This window comes from Sparus aurata, chromosome 19 (genome assembly GCF_900880675.1).
Source record: "Sparus aurata chromosome 19, fSpaAur1.1, whole genome shotgun sequence".
NCBI lineage: Eukaryota > Metazoa > Chordata > Actinopteri > Spariformes > Sparidae > Sparus > Sparus aurata.
In genome coordinates this window covers 21,575,587-21,594,901 of record NC_044205.1, presented here as the reverse complement: position 1 = coordinate 21,594,901, position 19,315 = coordinate 21,575,587, and the positions used below count along the sequence as shown (strand labels likewise).

Sequence of the window (19,315 nt, the reverse complement as noted above, 5' to 3'; positions counted from 1 at the left end):
GCGGCGTAGTGGTTAATGTGGCCACAGCTCATGGCTCAGAGGTGCTGCGAGGCTGTGCATGTGTGTATGTGTGTGTGTGTGTGTGCATGAAAGAGATGGTGGGGGATGGGGGGGGTCACAATATGGTTATGGTGACAAGCGCTGGGATAACTCATAGCGCCTCTCCTGTCAAAACAAAGGCTACTTGAAGTGAAGGAGGCTGGCAGCGACGTACTTTACAGCAACTGGAAGAAGCTGCAGACGCACACTTTTATTTTCCCTCACGTGACTTCATTCTCGCTATTCAGATTTGTCTTTTTTTTTTCTAATAGAAACGCATCGTGATGGACATATTGTATTCAGCGAGGTCGCCATACTCAAGCCAGCAGTGCATACTGTGACAATGACTTAATGACATGAATAGGGGGGGGAAATATTGCACAGTTCAGTGGCTCGTATTGCGTGCCATTATCCCTTTGTGAAACAGAAAGATCAAAAATTATAAAATATCATGCGACACATGTGGGATCTATTCAGCGGTATCACAAAACTCCCATTGAAAAACGGTTAAATGGCTTTGCGTGAGGCTGTGTACAGAACCATATGGACGCCTCCACATCTCCTCATTTCATACATGTTTCTTTTGACATCAATAATGCCTCGGTATCCAGTGGCGCTTGGAACGCATCCAAAACAATTATAAAGTTGCCGTGGAAACTGAGGTCCTGTGCCAGGGCGAGGCATACTGTCTCCGCTCAGATAACCGCATGGAAAGTCACAGCAAACAAAGCACTTGACAGGGGTGCAGAAATGGGGAGAAATAAAAAAAAAAGAGAGAGGGAGGGAGGTGAGGGATGGGCAGAGGTGAAGAGACAGAGACGGAATAACAAAAGGGGCGAATTTGGACATCCAGGGATGATGACAATCAACTGATTTGCATTTTTGTGTGTGTGTGTGTGAGAGAGAGAGAGAATTACAGACATATTTCATTAGGCGGACCTATTCTTCTAACAGGAGTAGAAATAGTCAGGTTGGTGTTGAGGTTCAGTTAAGGGTTAGGCTCAGGAACAGTGTGCGCATGTGGGTGTGGGTTTCGAGAGAACATTATCACCGGGGGAACTAACACACCAACCCCTCAGTGACACGTGCAATTCTGTGTGCGGAACATTTGGGACCGGTGTAATGTATTGTAACCTTATGCTAACCTAATGAACAAGAGGATGAAAAGCGGCGTAATGGAGGCGTTTTTACATTCATCTTTAGGCTCCTCATTATGCGCCCCGATATGACAACCTCGTTAGGAGTGCACGAAAGATTACCCATGCGGGTAAAGAGCACCACCTTCACGCTCTAAGAAGGAAAAAACAGAGACAAAACAGGTAGGAATGTAGAGAACAGAGACTGTACAATTGGTTCACACACCACCACACACACACACACACACACACACACACATGCATTGATACACAAGCCCCTGGTGGGAGTAACTGGGCTCTCGGAGTCAGAAAGACAATCTGCGTGGCTTTCAAAGACCCCTGACTGTCCGGTCTGTTTATTCAGATGGGAGCACAGAGCGCCACCATTTTCAAAGTCATCGCATTAGTTTTGTTTTGATCTCGCTGATGAAGAACATAAGTTTCAATGTTCTGGTTAGACGGTCGGGGCGACAAAACAGTTTCCTCCGATGCTACCAAACAGCTCAGCTTCGCCTCACATGTGGTGTTTAAAGCTAAATCAAATATGTGCCGTGATAAGACTGTAGCGGATGTGAACAAATAAGCCAATGTTTAATAGATGTGTGAGCAGAAAAACACACTGCTCATTGTATATGCAGTGTTTTTCTAGGCTGTGTCAGGTCACTACAGGCAATTACCGTAACATGAATCAATTAAAAAATGTTTTTAGATGTCGGCGCCTGAAGTGTCAGCAGATCTGCGCGCGAGTCATCATTTGTTCTCATTAGTGTTTTCTCCCAGAAATCAGTAGCGCTTGAGGAAATCAGGTAATTTGTATTCGCAAATAAGGATACTCGACCCAACGACGTCATGTCATTTGTAACATGCGAGTGAGAGCATTCGTGTGTTTGTGTGTGCACTGTGTGTGCATCGTTGTGCTGTCTATTTGGGACCATTTTGTTTTTACAATGAAAAGGCAATTTCTGCATTAGTCTTAGTAATGGCCATGAGGCCGAGCATTATTAGCTCAAGACTGCTCTCCAGTGGACACAAAGTGGAAGAGCCCCCACGTGAGAGGTTCAAGTGCAAATCTGTGTGTAATGATTTGCCCTCCCTGTGAAGCTATGTTACTGCTGCATTCAGGTTTGTACCAGATATGAGATGCTGTGCAGTGTACGACTGTAAAAAATTGAATGTTATGATTAGATTGCTTCTTGTTTTTGACTCTGCATCCATTAACGCATGAAGACATTTCACCTCTCATCCAAGGGGCTTCTTCCGTTCTAGGATGAGAAGTGAAACGTCTTCAAGAAACTGAAACATGTACGGTTGCCTACTATACAGCACTTCGAGAGCCTTCATCAACATCCCTACATCGTATTTTTATTTATTTTTTGTAAATATAGCTTTTGAGGAGAACAATAAAAAGACACATCACTCCTATTCAGGCTCATTTGCTTTGGTGACCAGTGAAATGCAGGGTTGATGTTAAAATCTTATCTAAATGTGTTTTTAAAGCCTCACTGAAATCGGCTCCTCAATGCAATATTCCATAATCCACCGTCAGGTACCTCCTCTCAGTTCCTTTCTCAAAAACAAAGTCGACCAGGCGTCCGTTTGTCTGTTGCTGCTCCCAGGCTGAGGAGTAGTATCCCTACATTAAATCCTGTTCCACCATTGATAGTTTTAAATCTCATTTTAAAAACAATTCTCTTTTTCACTTGTTTTAGATTCAGTCTTTTGCTGCCCGATGGTTAATTACCAAGTCCCCTCTAAGTCCACTTACTGCATACTGCATGCTGCCTTTTCGTATAACTGCCTTTTATGTAACATTTATTTCTTCAATCATGCAGACCTGTACTGAGACACATTCTTACCCATGTGCCTAAACTTTTAAACAATTAACAACAGGTCAACTCTTGTTGCTTTTAAAGCAACTTTTTGTGACTTTTTTATCTTAAGATAACAGCGTCAAAATCATGCTGAGGTGAATGGTGTCCTTTATCACTTGTCTCTGCACCATGTAACTTCAATGAGTGGGTCACAGTGTTACATACATTGTTACTTCAACATACAAGTTTTCAACACACAACACTGTCATGATCTAATGAGTTTCATTTTTAGTTAACAACTACACTATGTCTTACAAATTGTTGGGGTTCGTATGTTTGATAGTGTGTTGCACCCCCCCTCCCCCCCCGGCTTGGGGCATCATCTGAACGTCCTCTACTTTTATACTGTCGCCCTCCTAATATTTGAGCAAGATGAGAATGAAGTGCACATAAACAGACCTTAAAGGTACCTTGTGGACTTTTTAAGCAATGTTTTAGTTTAGTTCTTTAGCTTGAGGATGCACATGCAGCGATACCAGTGATCTACAGATGTATGAAACGCATAAATATACCGCCAAACGCCATGAAGAAGAAAACTACCAGGGAGTCAACACCGATCTAAGCAACGTGGGTTTTGGAAATATGATTTGCCGTTGTTTAACGAGGACGGGAATTCAATGCGGTAGTTAGACCTTGAAGATACACATGATACGTTTTAGTGAGAAACTCTGAAACAGATTCTGCAAGAAAGCTCCACAGGGCACCTTTAATTGTAGGGGCTTCCTTTCTCGTGAGGTAAGAATTATCATTAAGCTGTGATTGAGCTATCAGAGGGTTTTTTCGTCGTGTCTTCCCAAATAAAAGTGTTATTTCTGAGATGGTGCACATTTTCTTATGTGTCTTTGTATGTGACTTAGTTCAAATTGAGTTAATTATTGTCCACAGGTCTACAGTCAGACTTTCTCCCCCATAAAAAAAATATTTAAATAAATAAAAAAGATTTAAATGGATGGAAAGTTTAGAAATGACAACTGATGAGATAATGAGAGCAAATGATAATTCGCAGTTATTGTTCTTGATATGAATGATACGCGGACAGAAAGCACGAGATCGTCTAAAGAGGCACCAAATTTTGAAATGTCTCAACTTGAGAAATGTAGACATTAACACAAAATAACACGATGGCCACAGGGGAGTGACGTAACTCAACGAACATTGCCACAAACCGCTGCAGAGCTCTCAGCTGCTGTGTAATTAGCATGTACTGAAATGCATTTTAATACATGGCTTTAATGTAGGTCACACAGTTTGCAGAGACACAGGGATACTGGCATGAGAAGAGAAGATATCCCCCAACAGCCAGAATATGAGTCTGTGTAGTTCATTAGGACACATAGACACAGTTACATAATACTTGTGTGGAAAATGTGCAGATACAACGCATGAACACTAGATGAAGGCTCTCCTTTTAGTAAAGCATTGCTTTTCTCTGAAGGTTGTGTTTAAACATATCGGATATCAAGCAAAGTTTGTGTTACATCGGCTGTATTCTTGCAAAATTGCACGTTATGAGAGACACGATGGTTTCGCTGTCCCTGCAAATGCACTGGGAGAGTAATTGTTGACAGCTGTGACCACAAAGCTGTACTCCATGTCACTCTGCTGCAAGCACGAGCAATAGAGACATGAAGGTAAACTGTTTCTGGGTGTATTCGTGCATAAATCATGGGAACATTTCAAACCAGCTTTCGACAGACGTTAAAGTTGTTGTCAGTGTGGTGTCCGGGTAGAAAAGATGCAACAAAGGCGATGATGCAAAGTACTAAAGGTTGTACATTTTAAAGAGGCTCTGTGGAACGTCTGTGTCGTGCTCGAAGCCGTTATTAGTTTGTGTTTTCAGGCCGAGTTTCTAAACTAGCAACAGTTACTGAGCAGGGAGGGGCTTAAAATGACACCCTGCCAAAACCCTGGGAGTAAATTAAGTCATTAACTCTTTTGGCTTAATTTATCTATATCATCAAAAAGTCCAAATTCTGCACAAATTCTATGCAACATGAAATGAAGCATACAGAAAGTCTGAATTGCACTAAATGTAGTCAGAATTCTGTTATCTTGGAAGGCCCCTCTGTACCTAATCTTTGGTCTAATGCGGCAACGATGACTCCGGACTCAGTGCTAGCACCAGGTTAGCTTTTAGAAAAGTTTATTTTTGCAGGTCTAAAGACGATAATATGCTGTACTCGGGGTCACCTCTGATTTTCCATCAATAAAAGAATGGTGACATCATTTTAGGGATGTTGTTCTCAGAGAGAGCTCATTAGCTGTAATCCACAAAGCACAGGCCTCCCCTTGGGATATCCTCAGCTCTCTTTCAAACCCACACATTCTTGGCGCAGATATAATAATAACATATTGTTGACCGACAACTGTGTATTTTTTAGAGCTTCTACATTGTTATATTCATTTACCACCATCCTTTCTATCCTCGTGTCTGTTGTTTTTTTCTATTCTTTGGCATGGCACTGGTGGCCTGTATATAGTTTTGTGTCACATGCTGTTTATATGCAGAAGAATCTTGGTACTTGATCTATGGTACTCTGTATCTGTATATCCTGTGTTAATGGTGAATGGACTTGCATTTCTACAGCGCTGTTACAGTCTACTGACCGCTGAAAGTGCTTGTCACACACACATTCATACACCGATGATGCAAAGCAAGAAGCCGACCTGCAGCAACTTCCAGCAATTTGAGGTTCAATCATGCTCAAGGATACTACGACGGGGATTAGAACAAGCAACTTTTCCAATTGCTGGATGATCTGCTCTACTTCCTGAGCTGCAGCCGCCCCAAAATGTTCAGTATAAAGTTGAATTTGAAAAAGAAATATTTAAACTGTCAAATCATTTTCACCATAAACATCTCTATAACACACCCAATAAAACTGTTCAAGCTCATCAAGTTCGAAACAAAACTCAATTATTGCTGTATAATTAACAACCCATTGCATTATGAATGCTTTCTGTACTACCTGCTGTCTAATTAAACCAAGTTAACACTTCGGGATGGTCTTGATTGGTTCTATCACATCTCGTTCTTGTCTCTTCGCCTCTCTTCTGTCTGCTTCTCTTCTACACTCTCGCCCCGCTATTGGCTCCCGGAGATGGGAAGTACGGTGACGTCGAACCAATGGGATTATAGGTTTATTCCATAGTCCTGGTTCCGGAGTGGCCTGTTATTTTGGAAGTAGCAGGTGGAATATCGGTGAGTAAATTAGGATTTCCTGTAAATATCTGACTGTTGTATGTTTAATGTGAACTGTTCGGACTCTGATGTAAGACTCTGATGATAGGCTCGCCCTGCGGCGCGTGTAAACCTCGTCGCGCGCTCTCTTTACCACCTGATAAGCAGTAAACAGCCCACTTCTCCACACACACACACACACACTCACACAGATCTGCACTGACATGGCCTACGTGTGTGTGTGTGTGTGTGTGTGTGGCTTTAAGCTTGTTGTTGACGTTTAAACAAAGGGAGTAAGAGGATTTCACAGTGGGCTCTTCCCGTCACTAAGCGTCACTTCCAGATCAAGATGAAGATCTGCGTCGCCGCCCACCATCTACGGTCCCCCCCCCCCCCCCCCCCCCCCCTCCCCACCCGCCGGGGCTGTGGACTAGCTGCTCCCACACACCGTGTCCACCTTAACGAGGCCACGGACACGTTAGCGGTGGGAGAAGGACGAGGGGTCTGTTAACTTGACAGTAACAGCCCCACACAGACAGAGAACGACACATTAACCCGCCGTCCATCTGCCGCGATCCGCCTCCATTTGTTTATGAGTGTCGCCCAGTTTGGCACAAGATGGCGCTGTGTCTCACTGCACTGCATGTGTCACCAGGTCTCCCTCCACGCCTGACAACATGAACATGTATGCTGTGCCCAGCCCGGGAATACCAGGCTGTCCACCTGGGTTAGAATACCTGACTCAGGTAAGAAACTATTAAAATTAGAATATAAGTCTATATTTGCTGTTCACATGTTGAATCTGCTGCTATTAATCACCTTCGACACCAAATGCTCTACTGTAGCCTTGTTTCTATTTTGTATTCCTCTTATTTTACTCATACATACCTTAAGCATTTATTGCTCTACTTGCATTCAGGCTGCATATATTTTATCTTAAGTAGTTTAGTTATATTTGAAGCTGAAGCTGAAGATGGGACGGCTAAAATTATGACAACATTTAAAGCGGCTTTAACAGGGCGCTGTGTAGTTTTGGAGAAGAACTTTAAATGTAAATGAGGTAATAATACAAACTCTGAAAATGTATCAGGGGAAAATAGTGTTTCAAGTGAGAAAGTTGGCAGGGCCCGCCACATATAAACAAAGTAAAGCTGGAAGAAAATGTGTTGTCCTTTAAGGTCAGTTTGTTTATTTGGTTTATTTAGTCACGAAAATAAAGAGTTTGTTTCTCTTGTGATTTAAATGCCTTCCCCAAAACTACATAGTGCACCGTTAAGATGGGTGGTGCAAATTAATAAAACACGTGGTAATGCTTGAGTAAAAATTACATAAGTATCTATTTTTTATTGGTCGTCCCTGGTCAGGGTTTTATAAATGCTTCCCGAAAAGACAGTACAGCAATATAAAAACAAAACAAGTAGCACAAAACAAAATAACACAAGGCATGCTGTTTAAAGATTGGAAAAAGAAAAATTGTTCAGTGTATATATATATTTATATATATATATATATATATATATATATATATATATAATATATACATGTATACATACATATACATATATTTATATATACATATATATTTATATATACATATATATACATATATATTTATATATATATATATATATATATATATATATATATGTATATGTGTATATATATATATATACATATATATTTATATATATATACATATATATGTGTATATATATATATACATATATATATACATATATATATATATATATATATATATATGTATATATGTATATACATATACATATATATATAGATATATATATATACATATACATATATATATATATATATATATATATATATATATATATATATATATATATGTATATATATATATATATATATATACATACATATACATATATAGTACACATATGCATGTTTATGACACATACATAGCAAGCAAGCAGAGTGCTGACATGTATTAACCATCCAATGTTTTAAGGGTTACTCTAAGATCTACACATGTTTTGCTGTGTAATGTGTAGAATAGTATTACACTCTCCTGAAACCTCAGACAGACCGGGTTGATGGACTAAACACACTTTTCTGTGAACTTTGCAAACAGTAGTTCAAATTAGTGAACATCATACAATGTAGAAATCCTCTGTAGACACGTGAGATTGAAACTTTTTTCTTTAACATGTGACTGAGGAAGAGGTTAGTGTCAGTTAACACGCCGCGACATTTGAATCCAGTGTGTGTCCTTATCTTTTTTTTCTTCTAGGTGGAGCAGCTGCTCATCAAACAGAAGGTTGAGGTTGTTGAAGGTAAACTTGCATCCAACTATGTCATTTATAATGTTTAGCACCCACGGCAAACAATCCTCATACGTACTGTTCATCCACGCAGCCCTCGTTGGTTTCGAAAGCAACAACAAGTACGAAGTCCGCAACAGCATGGGCCAGAACGTGTTCTATGCCGTCGAGGAGAACGACTGTCTGAGTCGACAGTGCTGCGGTCCCCTGCGTCCGTTCACCATCCACGTCCTCGACAATTTTGGACAAGAGGTCATCACAGTCACCAGGCCGCTCAAGTGCATGTCTTGCTTCTTCCCTTGCTGTCTACAAGAGGTCAGTGAGGCCGCTTGTTGTGTTTTGAGGTGGTTTTCTAGTTTTACAAGTTCTTTTGAAGCACGATTTCTTGTGAGGATATGGCGACAAATCACACTGTGTTCTCCCACAATCCCCCACTCAGCTGGAGGTGCAGTCTCCCCCTGGCAACACAGTGGGGTACATTGCACAACAGTGGCACCCGTTCTCCCCGAAATTCCTTGTCGCGAACGAACACAATGAGCCTGTACTGAAGATCCATGGGCCCTTCTGTGGATGGAGCTGCCTACCAGATGTTGACTTTGAGGTGGGTTTATCTAAACACAGAAATCCATTAAATTGGTGAAAACATAAACCGACACGGTAGCGGTCTCGCCCTCTGGGTATTTTATTTGTCAGGGATCCTCCTCGTGCTCTGAAGCCGGAAATATGGTTCCAATCAGAATGGGCTGCGGCTCGAATGAGGCCGTCGCACAGGGCATGCTCTTGTGTGGTACAGTGCGGCCATTGTTCCACGGCTCAGCTGGTTTTATTAGATTGGGCTGTGAAGGGGATTTGGGTCAGTGATACAGACCTTTTACTAGACCCAGAGGAAGGGTAACTGGAGCATGATATTACCATCTCAGTTCTTCCCGAGCAGCTTTGAAGTCATTACTTGGAATACAAAACTCAAAAGCCGAAGTTAGATTGGATTATGAATTGTTCCATGAGCTCCCTTCCAATAAAACCAAACAAGCTTAGGGGTTCATCCTTATCCTAATGCGACACATGTCAGCATTTTTTTTTTCTTCTCTGTAAATCTTTCAACAGATTCTGACGATGGATGAAGTCAGTAAGATCGGGAAAATCAGCAAGCAGTGGACAGGACTTCTTCGGGAAGCATTCACAGATGCAGACAACTTCGGTATCCAGTTCCCCATCGATCTGGATGTGAGAATGAAGGCCGTCATGATCGGCGCATGTTTTCTTATTGTAAGTAGCAAGCATTTTGATGTGTTGTCAGTATTTGACGAAATACTATTGCACATTAAAGGTGTTATTGTTAACATTCAGCCGCTAAATGTGGCATTCCATCTCCCCCTTCCATTGTATTATGACACAGATAACATTGCTATCAGTAGCTAATATTAACATGGCTAACTCGAGCTAGCTAACGTTAGGGCAGTAGGGTATGCTGGGCGCGTACTGTATCGATGAGCCATTTTTTATACACTTTTTTTTAACCCACCAAGACTCTTGATTGCTGTCAACACATAGATATCCCCCGATACCAACGGCATTACACTATTGGCTGACAAACCTTGGTAGAAGCTGGAACCAGCTGTCAGACTCTTAGACAGAGATAAAAAAAACAAAAAAAAACAACATAATTTTGGACCCAAGATACACTGTGCAATTATTTATTCACAATCATAATCATGTTTTTAGGGAAAGAGATAAAAAGGATTTGTCTGCATAAAAACATTATCAATATGACCTTTTAATCCGATTCCAAGATTCGAAATAGGGAACTCTAAATTTATCTTTCAAAGGTTTATTACCATGATTTGTCACTAATATTGTTAACAATCTTCCAGTTAACAGCTATAACCCTTTTTGAACTCCTAACCAACGGACACAATCTTTGTCTTTAAGTGGGGCCAACTTTTGAAATGTTAAATTTCGCCTTTTGGAATTGGCATTGCAGTTTAAGTGAAACTATCGCCAAAATAGAGCTGTAACAGATGCAGTAACCTCATGTGACCTAGTTTGCAAGGGGAAGGTTGTGTTTCTTTTCGCTGGTAGTCGGAAATTTCATGTACCTACTAATTAATGTGCCAGTTAGCCCACATTTTGTGGGAAATGTGACCTGAAACAACCCCAATCACCACAAATGCAAAACAGCCTGCCAGAGCTGCTTTCTGTCGATGCAAGAGTCACATTTGCCTAAAGACCGACATTTCAGTATGTTTCTAACTCTAATCAGGCATTAGATTTGTTGCAAATCAGATGCTTTTGCGTCTCTATTGACACTTTCCCCTCCTTTCTTCGCAGGATTTCATGTTCTTTGAGACAACTAACTAGGAGCCAAATGGGATATCCATGTAAACATACGACATTCCTGGAAGAACAAGGCCACAAAGCCATAACGATCACTCCCAAATGCCCTAACACAGAACAACCTTCAAATGTTTAGAGATTACAGAAAAGTACCAACCAAAAGGTACATTCATGTTCTAAATCTGCATGAACAACAGGATAGAAGGTTTGTTTTAGTCTTAGCTGCTCAGGTCGGTTGTTGGAACTGGTTACCGGGCTTGCGAGTGCACGGCGCAGTGCTTTTGAGGAGGTTTTCACTTTTTCGTTTATAGATCGGTTGCCGAGTCCATCTGGGCTCAGAATCTTAAGTTACAGCTAAAAATAACTTAAATGGAGGGATAAGCTCCACATACAAGTAACTGAAAAGTGAACACCATTGCAGGCGAGTGCTGTTATACAGTTTTTAAAAGAAAGATTGGTGTCATTAAGGTCAGCGTGCAAAGGGACTCAGCCAAATAGCACTTGTGTTATTTGGTTATATCAATAGTTGAGATGTTTATATAGAACACTATGCTTGTAGCTTTATTGTGTGACAGCTGAAGGACTCGTGACGTAGTAGTTTGTAGTTCAGATGTCCAATGCATTATTTATTGATTTCTATTTCGGTCTGATGAACAATTTGTCAACATAGAGCAACGCGTGTGTTCACTGCTTCGTATGCGTGTCTTCTTGTGCCCGTGCGCTACGAGTGTGCTTGTGAGTGGACTGAAACGTGAACTATCATCGGATTCAATAGCGTGATCATGCATTGTCAACCCCTGAAGGCGCCTGTTCACTTTTGGAACAGATGGGTCATGGTTTGATGTTCTGTGCCAGTGTTATCCACAAGAGGGAGCTAGATTTTCATTTAAGAAATAACCCCTCACAGCCCAGATGGACAAACTCGATATACATGCTTATGCCATAGGTTTTTATTCAAATAGTGGTGTCTGATGACATTGTATATTTTTGGACTAACTCAGGTTGATGCATGCTACTGTATTATAAAGATGGATACTGCTGGTTCCAGGAATTACACACCTGCACCTTATACTACAGAATATTACTTTGGAGGTGTTTTTTTGTTCATTAAATCCTCTAATTATTAACATTTCACGTACATTTCCTGGCATATCTGCATGATTATTGATCTTTCTCACTGTTACGTTACTTATAGTGTTGCAAGTTACATAAAAACCTCAATTTCTGTTCAAAGGTTAATTCCATCAATTTTAAACATTAAAAGGTCAATGGGGGCCACTAATGCATGTAAAAATAGAAGTATATAGCTTTCAGTGGGTCCAGAGGAAGCTTCGTGTATTAATACATTGTCTCCAGTGATGTCACTCAGTGGCAAAGTTGCATTGTGGGTAATGTCAGTTATGAAAAGCAGTCCACTGGTTTAGCAATGCACTACTTTAACACCGTTGGACTCATGGACAGTATAAAACAACAACCAGAGATATCACCTTTTTTTATTCAACACATTCTCCTTCCTGGCGCTTATATTACCCACAATGCATATTAGCCACAGAGTGACATCACTGGAGGCAGCTTTGCATTACATGCAACTTCCTCTGAAGCCACAAAAAGGTTTATACTACTCTTTTCACGAATGCAGGAGTACTCCCCAAGACCTGAACACACTACAATGTGAAAAAACTGGTGGAGTTACCCGTTAATGGCCTCTGATACTTCATTGTAAAATTGAACTGTGAGTGTGGCAGTTTGATGAGGGATGTTATAAAGTAAAGTATTGTAGCATAGACATTGTATATGTGCTTTTTTTGTAACATAATGACAGAAAGTGTTTTTCTCTACATGTGTATCACCTAATGTACGGAAACCCTGAGAGACAAGTTTGGTCCTCTGTAAAAAGAGGGGGAAAAAAAGCAACATTTTTCTAAGGTTGTTGTTTTTTAGATCTGTGAAAAAAATTGGATGTTTGTTTTTTCACTTGCCTCTCAGGACCTCTTAAAAACAAAAACGTCCATCTCAAGTCTGTTACTAACAGACGATTAGTCTTAATGAAGAGGCTTTTATTTTTGTAAGATGTATTGTTAACTGCCAGATGGAAGAGCTAATGTTAAATTTTCCCACGTCAGTAGTTTTTTATTCTCCCTTATGATATACGACTCTGTGGAGGGGGTTCATCTCACATGTTCTGAGCAGCAACTTGATTTTGATACTGAGTAAATGATTAAAGACTTAAGATGGATGTTTTGTTTTTTCACCGCTTAAGTTGCTAAGAAAATGCTTAATTTATGTCATCTTAAATAACATCGTTGCCATTAATATTAACCTGATCATTGGCATGTCCTGCTCGTATAGTATAAGATGCTGGTGCTACGTCCTCTGAAGGCTTGTTGATTGTGTTTAAAAAGCCAAAAATTAAAGTCAGAATGTGTTACAAAGGGAGTTTAGCTATTCTCAGTCAGTTAAATGTATATTGAAAAAAAAAATAATTAAAGTACTTATTCTTCTACTTTTGCACTAATACTGTGAACTAACAAACCATTTAGTCATGCGATGCAAACAAACTCTGTGAGCTAAGCTTCAATTTGTGCAAACAGTCCATGGAAACACTTCAATAAAAAATAATGATTGTGTTGTGTGCTGATTTGAATTGTGTTTCTTTAATCACCAAAACCACTGATCCTCAAAAAATAAATACATTTGGTATGAGAGGTCTGCGGTCATTTCAGTAGTTTGTAATAAGGAGTGTTACAATGGTCCAACCTTGTAAATGTTCACATGAAACCACTGAGCCTCGCTTCCTAATTACTTAAGTTCTCCACCTACTGTGCCACCTTCACCTTTTGAAGTGATTTTCTTGAACGGTCTTTGTGAAATGTAAATGCTTTTTTTTTTTTCTCTCTTTCTCCCCCACGAAAAAATCAGGCTTGCAGAGCAGTTGAATGGACCGATTACGTCAAACACAGATGTCCTTCAGGGATAACATGAAGAGGGAAATGAGAACATTTAATTTTGTCCCTTTTCAAATAAGCCATTAACCTGAACCTGTTAACCTTGGGTGTTCCTAAAGGATTCTTATTTAATATGGGCATTTTTAAAGCTTTTCTTAATCACATATCAATGAAGAGAATTACTCCGGGGCCATGTAAAGGAGTGAGGTTGCTGTCACTGGTGCAGTGACATACAGTACTTCTTTTTAAACTGTCATGTCCAAAGGAAAAATAGCACTTTTTCATGACATTGATGAAGAAATTACTATTATATAATGTTCTCTAACATTTCATTGGGGCTGATGTCAGTGCGTTCATGGATATTGTCCACAGTGTTGAGTGATCGCCGTTACAATCCAAAACATTCAAGGCCGCAGCTTACATACAAGTTTACACACAATACACTGCAGCTCAGAGTTTCTGAAGAACTGAATTCCTGTGTCATGACAAATACCACATTTTGGGACAATGATAGATTTTTACACTCTGGCATGGTTTTCTGGAATATATGAGGAGGTTAATAAGGCTGTGGTTGATGTAATTGCGGAGGTTTGTGTGTTGAGGGCGTGGATAGGGATGATTTTATGATTATTCTGTTTTCTGTGGATGATTTGGGATGGGATGGGAACATTTCTAGGGACAGCAGCCAGGGACAGGGACAGTATTACAGTTAGTCTGTCTTTTGGTTATCATTATCATCACCCATCATTCAGTAATTTGGTTAAAACTAACATTTATGACCGAATTCCTCCAAAACTAATGGCATTCCTATCAACCTCAGCTGATCTTGTGTTTGGTGGTATTAGCAACACTTTTACCTGCTGAACATGTTAGCATTGTCAGTGTGCGTTGGTATGTCGACAGTATCATTTAGCAGAGACTCCTAGTCCTTTCTCATAATTTACCATAATTGATTACCTGATAAAATAATTAAATTTTTGATAACAGAAATAGTTTGAAGTCAATTTTATACTGTTTAACTGGTATACAGCTGAAACCCTCATCTGGATCCTGGTCTACCTGTATTGAAACACACATTATGATGGACAGTAATGGGACATGTGTTTTATTTTAATTCTGCCAGCTGCATAAATTCATGAAAATCAAGAAAAAATGTCTTATTTGAAATTCCACGGTTTATATCTTGTTTGTTGCTCCCAAGTTTTTTGAGTTATCTAACGAACAAACACAGCCAAAAGCAGATTTTTAGTATTATGCAGGCCTCTGTTACATTACAAGTTTCAAAATCGGTTACATTTTATCTTGTTTCTTTGGTATCTTGACCAGCTAAGGGTGCTGGAATTTTAGTGCTCGGCCTGTAAACTCTCACCGTTGAACTCCTATCGACCTCACATTTCAAATGACTTCACTGGGAGCTTTCTCTACCTTCAGTCGGCACAGTACGGTAACAGCAGTGGTCTGCAATGATTAATGTTCAACTCTCCAGTATTTTTCTTCCCTTAGGAGTGGACTGTGGAGACTTCCTTAGAAATCACTCTCTCTATGGGTATCCTGTTACAGATTTTCTGGAACTGTGCTGTAAATTAATTTGTTTCCATGAAACATCTAGACCACACAAAAGTGATATCACTGACGTAAATGCAGCTGTGATTCACAGGGTGCGATGTCCCAGACTGGGAAAAACACAGATGTTTATTCCAGCTAGAGTTTGCGGGGCTCCATTTTGTGTAACACCCCGTTTGATTGACGACCCTCATAATTAAACAAATACCACAGCTTTGCAGCCCGTAAAATGTGTGAAAATTTTGCATCATGTGTTCAAAAGTGACACAGTTGGTTACACAAGTGTATTTTAAGTCTGGAAGTCGGGAGAGGCAAACACGCAACAAAAGAAACGTACTGAACGTGGTTTGCCTTTGTGATTGAAGAAGACACGTCAGTCTTGTGTTGTACTGTATTTAAACAAGTGACACACTCAGGATCTGAAGGTTGAGGTTCCTCTATTGTTCCTTTCGCTGAACTGCTGGGTTGAAGTTCTACCCACACTGGTGAAAGATTGTGCCATTAATTCTATGTGGCATTGTGAAGGCCGAGTGAGACCGTTTTGTGCAAGTATGTCCTGTTACAGTTCCGATAACAAATCAGTGAAACCACAGGCTCAATGTAAACTATGTTTAAATTCTGGAACAATAATATACCTCGCTGATTAATTTTGGAGCCCAACACATGCTGAGAATCAAACAAAGACTTACTCACAAACGGCATACACTAAGGGGAATTTCTGGCATCTGTGCTGCAGACTCACTTTGACAAACAAATGGCTAAAGCAACATCTGTGCAAACGCAGCCTAGGAAAACACCATATACACACAACTGGGAGAAAGAGAGCAGATGTAGAGTATAAAATGGGGGATGGGTATTTACTTACATGGGCATTCCTGAGAACAAATCAAAGACTGGGGAGATCTCACAAGACTATCTACAAAAAGTGATGCTCATATACATCTTATGTTTTATGGATGACATTTTCATCAACAGGAAACAAGGGTCACATTTGTCCTACCTAGAGTACATGCCTTTCATGGACATGTTTAGGCAACAAAAAAATTATAACACAATTGATGCAATCTGTGCAATCAATGCTCTGTTTAGGTTTAGGCACAAAACACTACTTGGTTAGGGTCAGAAAAAGATCATGTTTTGGCTTGAAATACCCGTTTTCCTCACCATGATCACTAATGGAGATGGTCTGACTTTCAGAAGCCGGTTTTGTTCACCACAAAAAGGGCTGGAAATGTTGGCAGGCTCCTTAAAAAACACCTGCTTTTGAAGCAACAGATAGGGCTAAAAATATCCCCATGTCTCCTGAACAACACTTTTGTGCCGACAAAACATCGAGTTTTGTCGGCACAAAAGTGGCAAGAAATATCCCCAGGTGTCAAATATGCACTGGCAGCCTTTTGGCTCCTAACACCCAATCCCCTCCATATCCTGATTTGGAAGTAGGTTTATATGCATATAATGTGAAAGTTATAGGCCACTACAAATGTCAAACTTTGACGCATCTGTGGTTCACAGAAATGTTAACTGTTAACCTTATATCCTGCAACCTGGCTGCAATTATATCAAGATTTAAAATAGCCATGAATTGGCTGGGATCGATGCCAGCTGACATTGGACAGGTTGCCAATTTCTTGCAGAGTTAACATACTGTATGACAGCAACATTGACTTTATTGGTATGTTCACTTAGCACTGATCTGTTAGTCAATGAGTTTATATGAAGTCTGGAAACAAAAGTGGCTATTTAATTGAAGAGTGTGGAAGATTTCAGATAGTGATCTAAAATCATGAGATCGCCCACCCATGCTAGTCCGAACAATATTTGGGACACAGGACACGAATCTGAGTCCATTGTATCAAAAGTCCTGAGCTTTGTACTGTAGAGCTATCCACCCAACCTCCTCCCTATGTAGTCTGGATAATATGAAGATGTCATGTGGTTTGAGAATCGTTGTCAGTGAATGGAGTCCAGGCAACAATTATGTATCCTCCAAGCTGTATTTACCAAAGCTAATTGGTAGTGTATGAACATTATTTTTAAGACGATAAGGTGGCACTGGAAGGAAAGCATTAATGCAAGGCTGAATCCTCCTCTCTCCAACCTACTTCCCGAACTTTTTTAAGCCTTGTGGTTTTAACATGGCCGCCTAATGATGACATTCAAATGAAAGGCTAGCAAGAGAGCTCATTATGTGTAATTTGGAAGGAGCACTGCCCTAAAACCCCAGTCCAGTCGGTGGAAATGCAAATTTATAGGACTGAAACTCACACAGGTTTGAAAATTGCAAACATCTTCAAGTGGGCATTTAATATAATTTGCTGCTCAAATCTTCACAGTAAGCTCAGGATGTAGTCTGAGACAATAGATAAAAGACCGCCCATGATCAAAGTGAATTAATCCACGTTGAACCCTTTTTCCCCCTTTTGTGGCCAGACTCTGGGTTAACATTAAAAATGTACTTGCTGTGCCTGTTAAAATTCTTTGGTCTAAGATCAAATGGGGTGTTGATGAAATCCCCTTCTCTTGCCCTCTCCCAGCAACCCCTGGACCACACCCTGAACCAATGGATACCCATAAGTGGGACTAACGTAGACAGAACTGAGCGGGGGAAGAGGTAAGGATAAACTCTCATGAAGACGAGCTGACTGGGGGAAAGCAGTGCGGCCCTTTCCATTGATCTGGACTAGTAATTAAACTTTCTGTTGAGTGATCAAAGCATTGGGATAAAAATAAAACCCATTCTTTTACTATTATAGTGCAATTGTGGGTTCTCAAGCAGGGTTTAGGGGCCAAGTGACTCACCAGTGCAATTGAAAAACCATCCGGTCGTACCACCAAAAGAGGGTTACGTCAAAAATAGAGTAGAGAATAGGAAGAAACCCAAGGTGTGTCCAAACCACTGACAGCTATGTGATTTTGATACTGCCTGAAGCAGTACACTGACCTAAATACATCTGACACTTGTTTTTGTATATTATGTCTGGCATTATGTACACTGGGGTGACAAATTGGGGGAAAAATAACATAAAGTGTATTATTGAGGTGTTTTTTCTCTGTTAGACTCCAGAACAGCTTTATTGCTGCTTGTTAAAGATTTAAGTGTGTTGATCTCTACTGGAGGGATGGTGGAGGAGAACATTCAGAACCCTCTCAACAAAACCTGTTAAAACCTCCTAAATGAACCCTACTCAGTGGCCTTCAGAAAGCTGTCAAAACGTCTGAACTACTACATAACCTTCAGAGTGGCCACTCCTTAGAGAACCTCTAGAACACCATCACCAGCTACTGAAACCTCTAGAACATCATCACTGGTAAATAAAATGTCACCAAGAGCCCTTTGACTCCTCTCAATGGTCATTGAACTCTAAAAGTACTGAAGAACCTCCTAAGTGACAACTATAATCTCCTCAACTACCCTTCTTAAGTTTAGAACATTGTGGCCACTAAAACCTCTTACAGTTTCTCTAGAACCTCCTCAATAACCTCCTTGGGTACTATAGAACCTTATCAATAACCACCAAAACCTATTAAACAATGCCTAAAACCTCTAGAACCTCCTCAGTGACCACACTAGTCTCATAAAGGACTCCTAACACCTTCTTAATGACCACAACATTCTCTAAAAGGACTCCTCAGACCTGTTTTGGGCATGGAAATGTCCTTTATCAGTTACAAAACAAACCCCAAGAATCTCCTTAAGGACTTCTACTGCCCACTACTACCTAAACAACCTCGAAAACAACCCTGAAAACCTCTGAAAAGACACAAAGTACTTCTTTCAAGTTCTCGCATCAGTGTACTCATATATGCAGGGTTCGTACGGGTGCTTGAAATCCTTGAAAGTGCTTGAATTTCAATGTTGTGTTTTCAAGGTCTGAAAAGTGCTTGGATTTTAGTTTAAGTGCTTAAAAGTGCTTGACATTATAACTCTGTGTCTTTCACAAAA

General features: G+C 40.2%; 1 protein-coding gene and 1 long non-coding RNA gene across 8 annotated transcripts in view; one reads left to right on the top strand and one right to left on the bottom strand.

Annotated features, from left to right (window-relative positions):
* LOC115569660 (uncharacterized) overlaps nucleotides 1-19,315 on the bottom strand; it is a 281,040-nt gene that overhangs the window by 56,999 nt on the left and 204,726 nt on the right. The gene's annotated exons all lie outside the window — the stretch shown is intronic.
* LOC115569659 (phospholipid scramblase 1) lies at nucleotides 6,148-13,499 on the top strand. The gene is made up of 7 exons (XM_030397689.1): nucleotides 6,148-6,248; nucleotides 6,883-6,973; nucleotides 8,497-8,539; nucleotides 8,622-8,842; nucleotides 8,967-9,128; nucleotides 9,632-9,793; nucleotides 10,856-13,499. The coding sequence occupies exons 2-7, from the start codon at nucleotides 6,905-6,907 to the stop codon at nucleotides 10,883-10,885; spliced, it is 687 nt and encodes a 228-aa protein (XP_030253549.1). The 5' UTR covers nucleotides 6,148-6,248; nucleotides 6,883-6,904; the 3' UTR covers nucleotides 10,886-13,499.

Excerpts from the sequence above, each read along its gene's own strand:
- LOC115569659 (XM_030397689.1), top strand. The coding sequence starts at position 6,905 with ATGAACATGTATGCTGTGCCCAGCCCGGGAATACCAGGCTGTCCACCT. Across the intron at positions 6,974-8,496 it reads GGTTAGAATACCTGACTCAG|GTGGAGCAGCTGCTCATCAA; the intron begins GTAAGAAACTAT and ends TTTTTCTTCTAG. Across the intron at positions 9,794-10,855 it reads TCGGCGCATGTTTTCTTATT|GATTTCATGTTCTTTGAGAC; the intron begins GTAAGTAGCAAG and ends CTTTCTTCGCAG.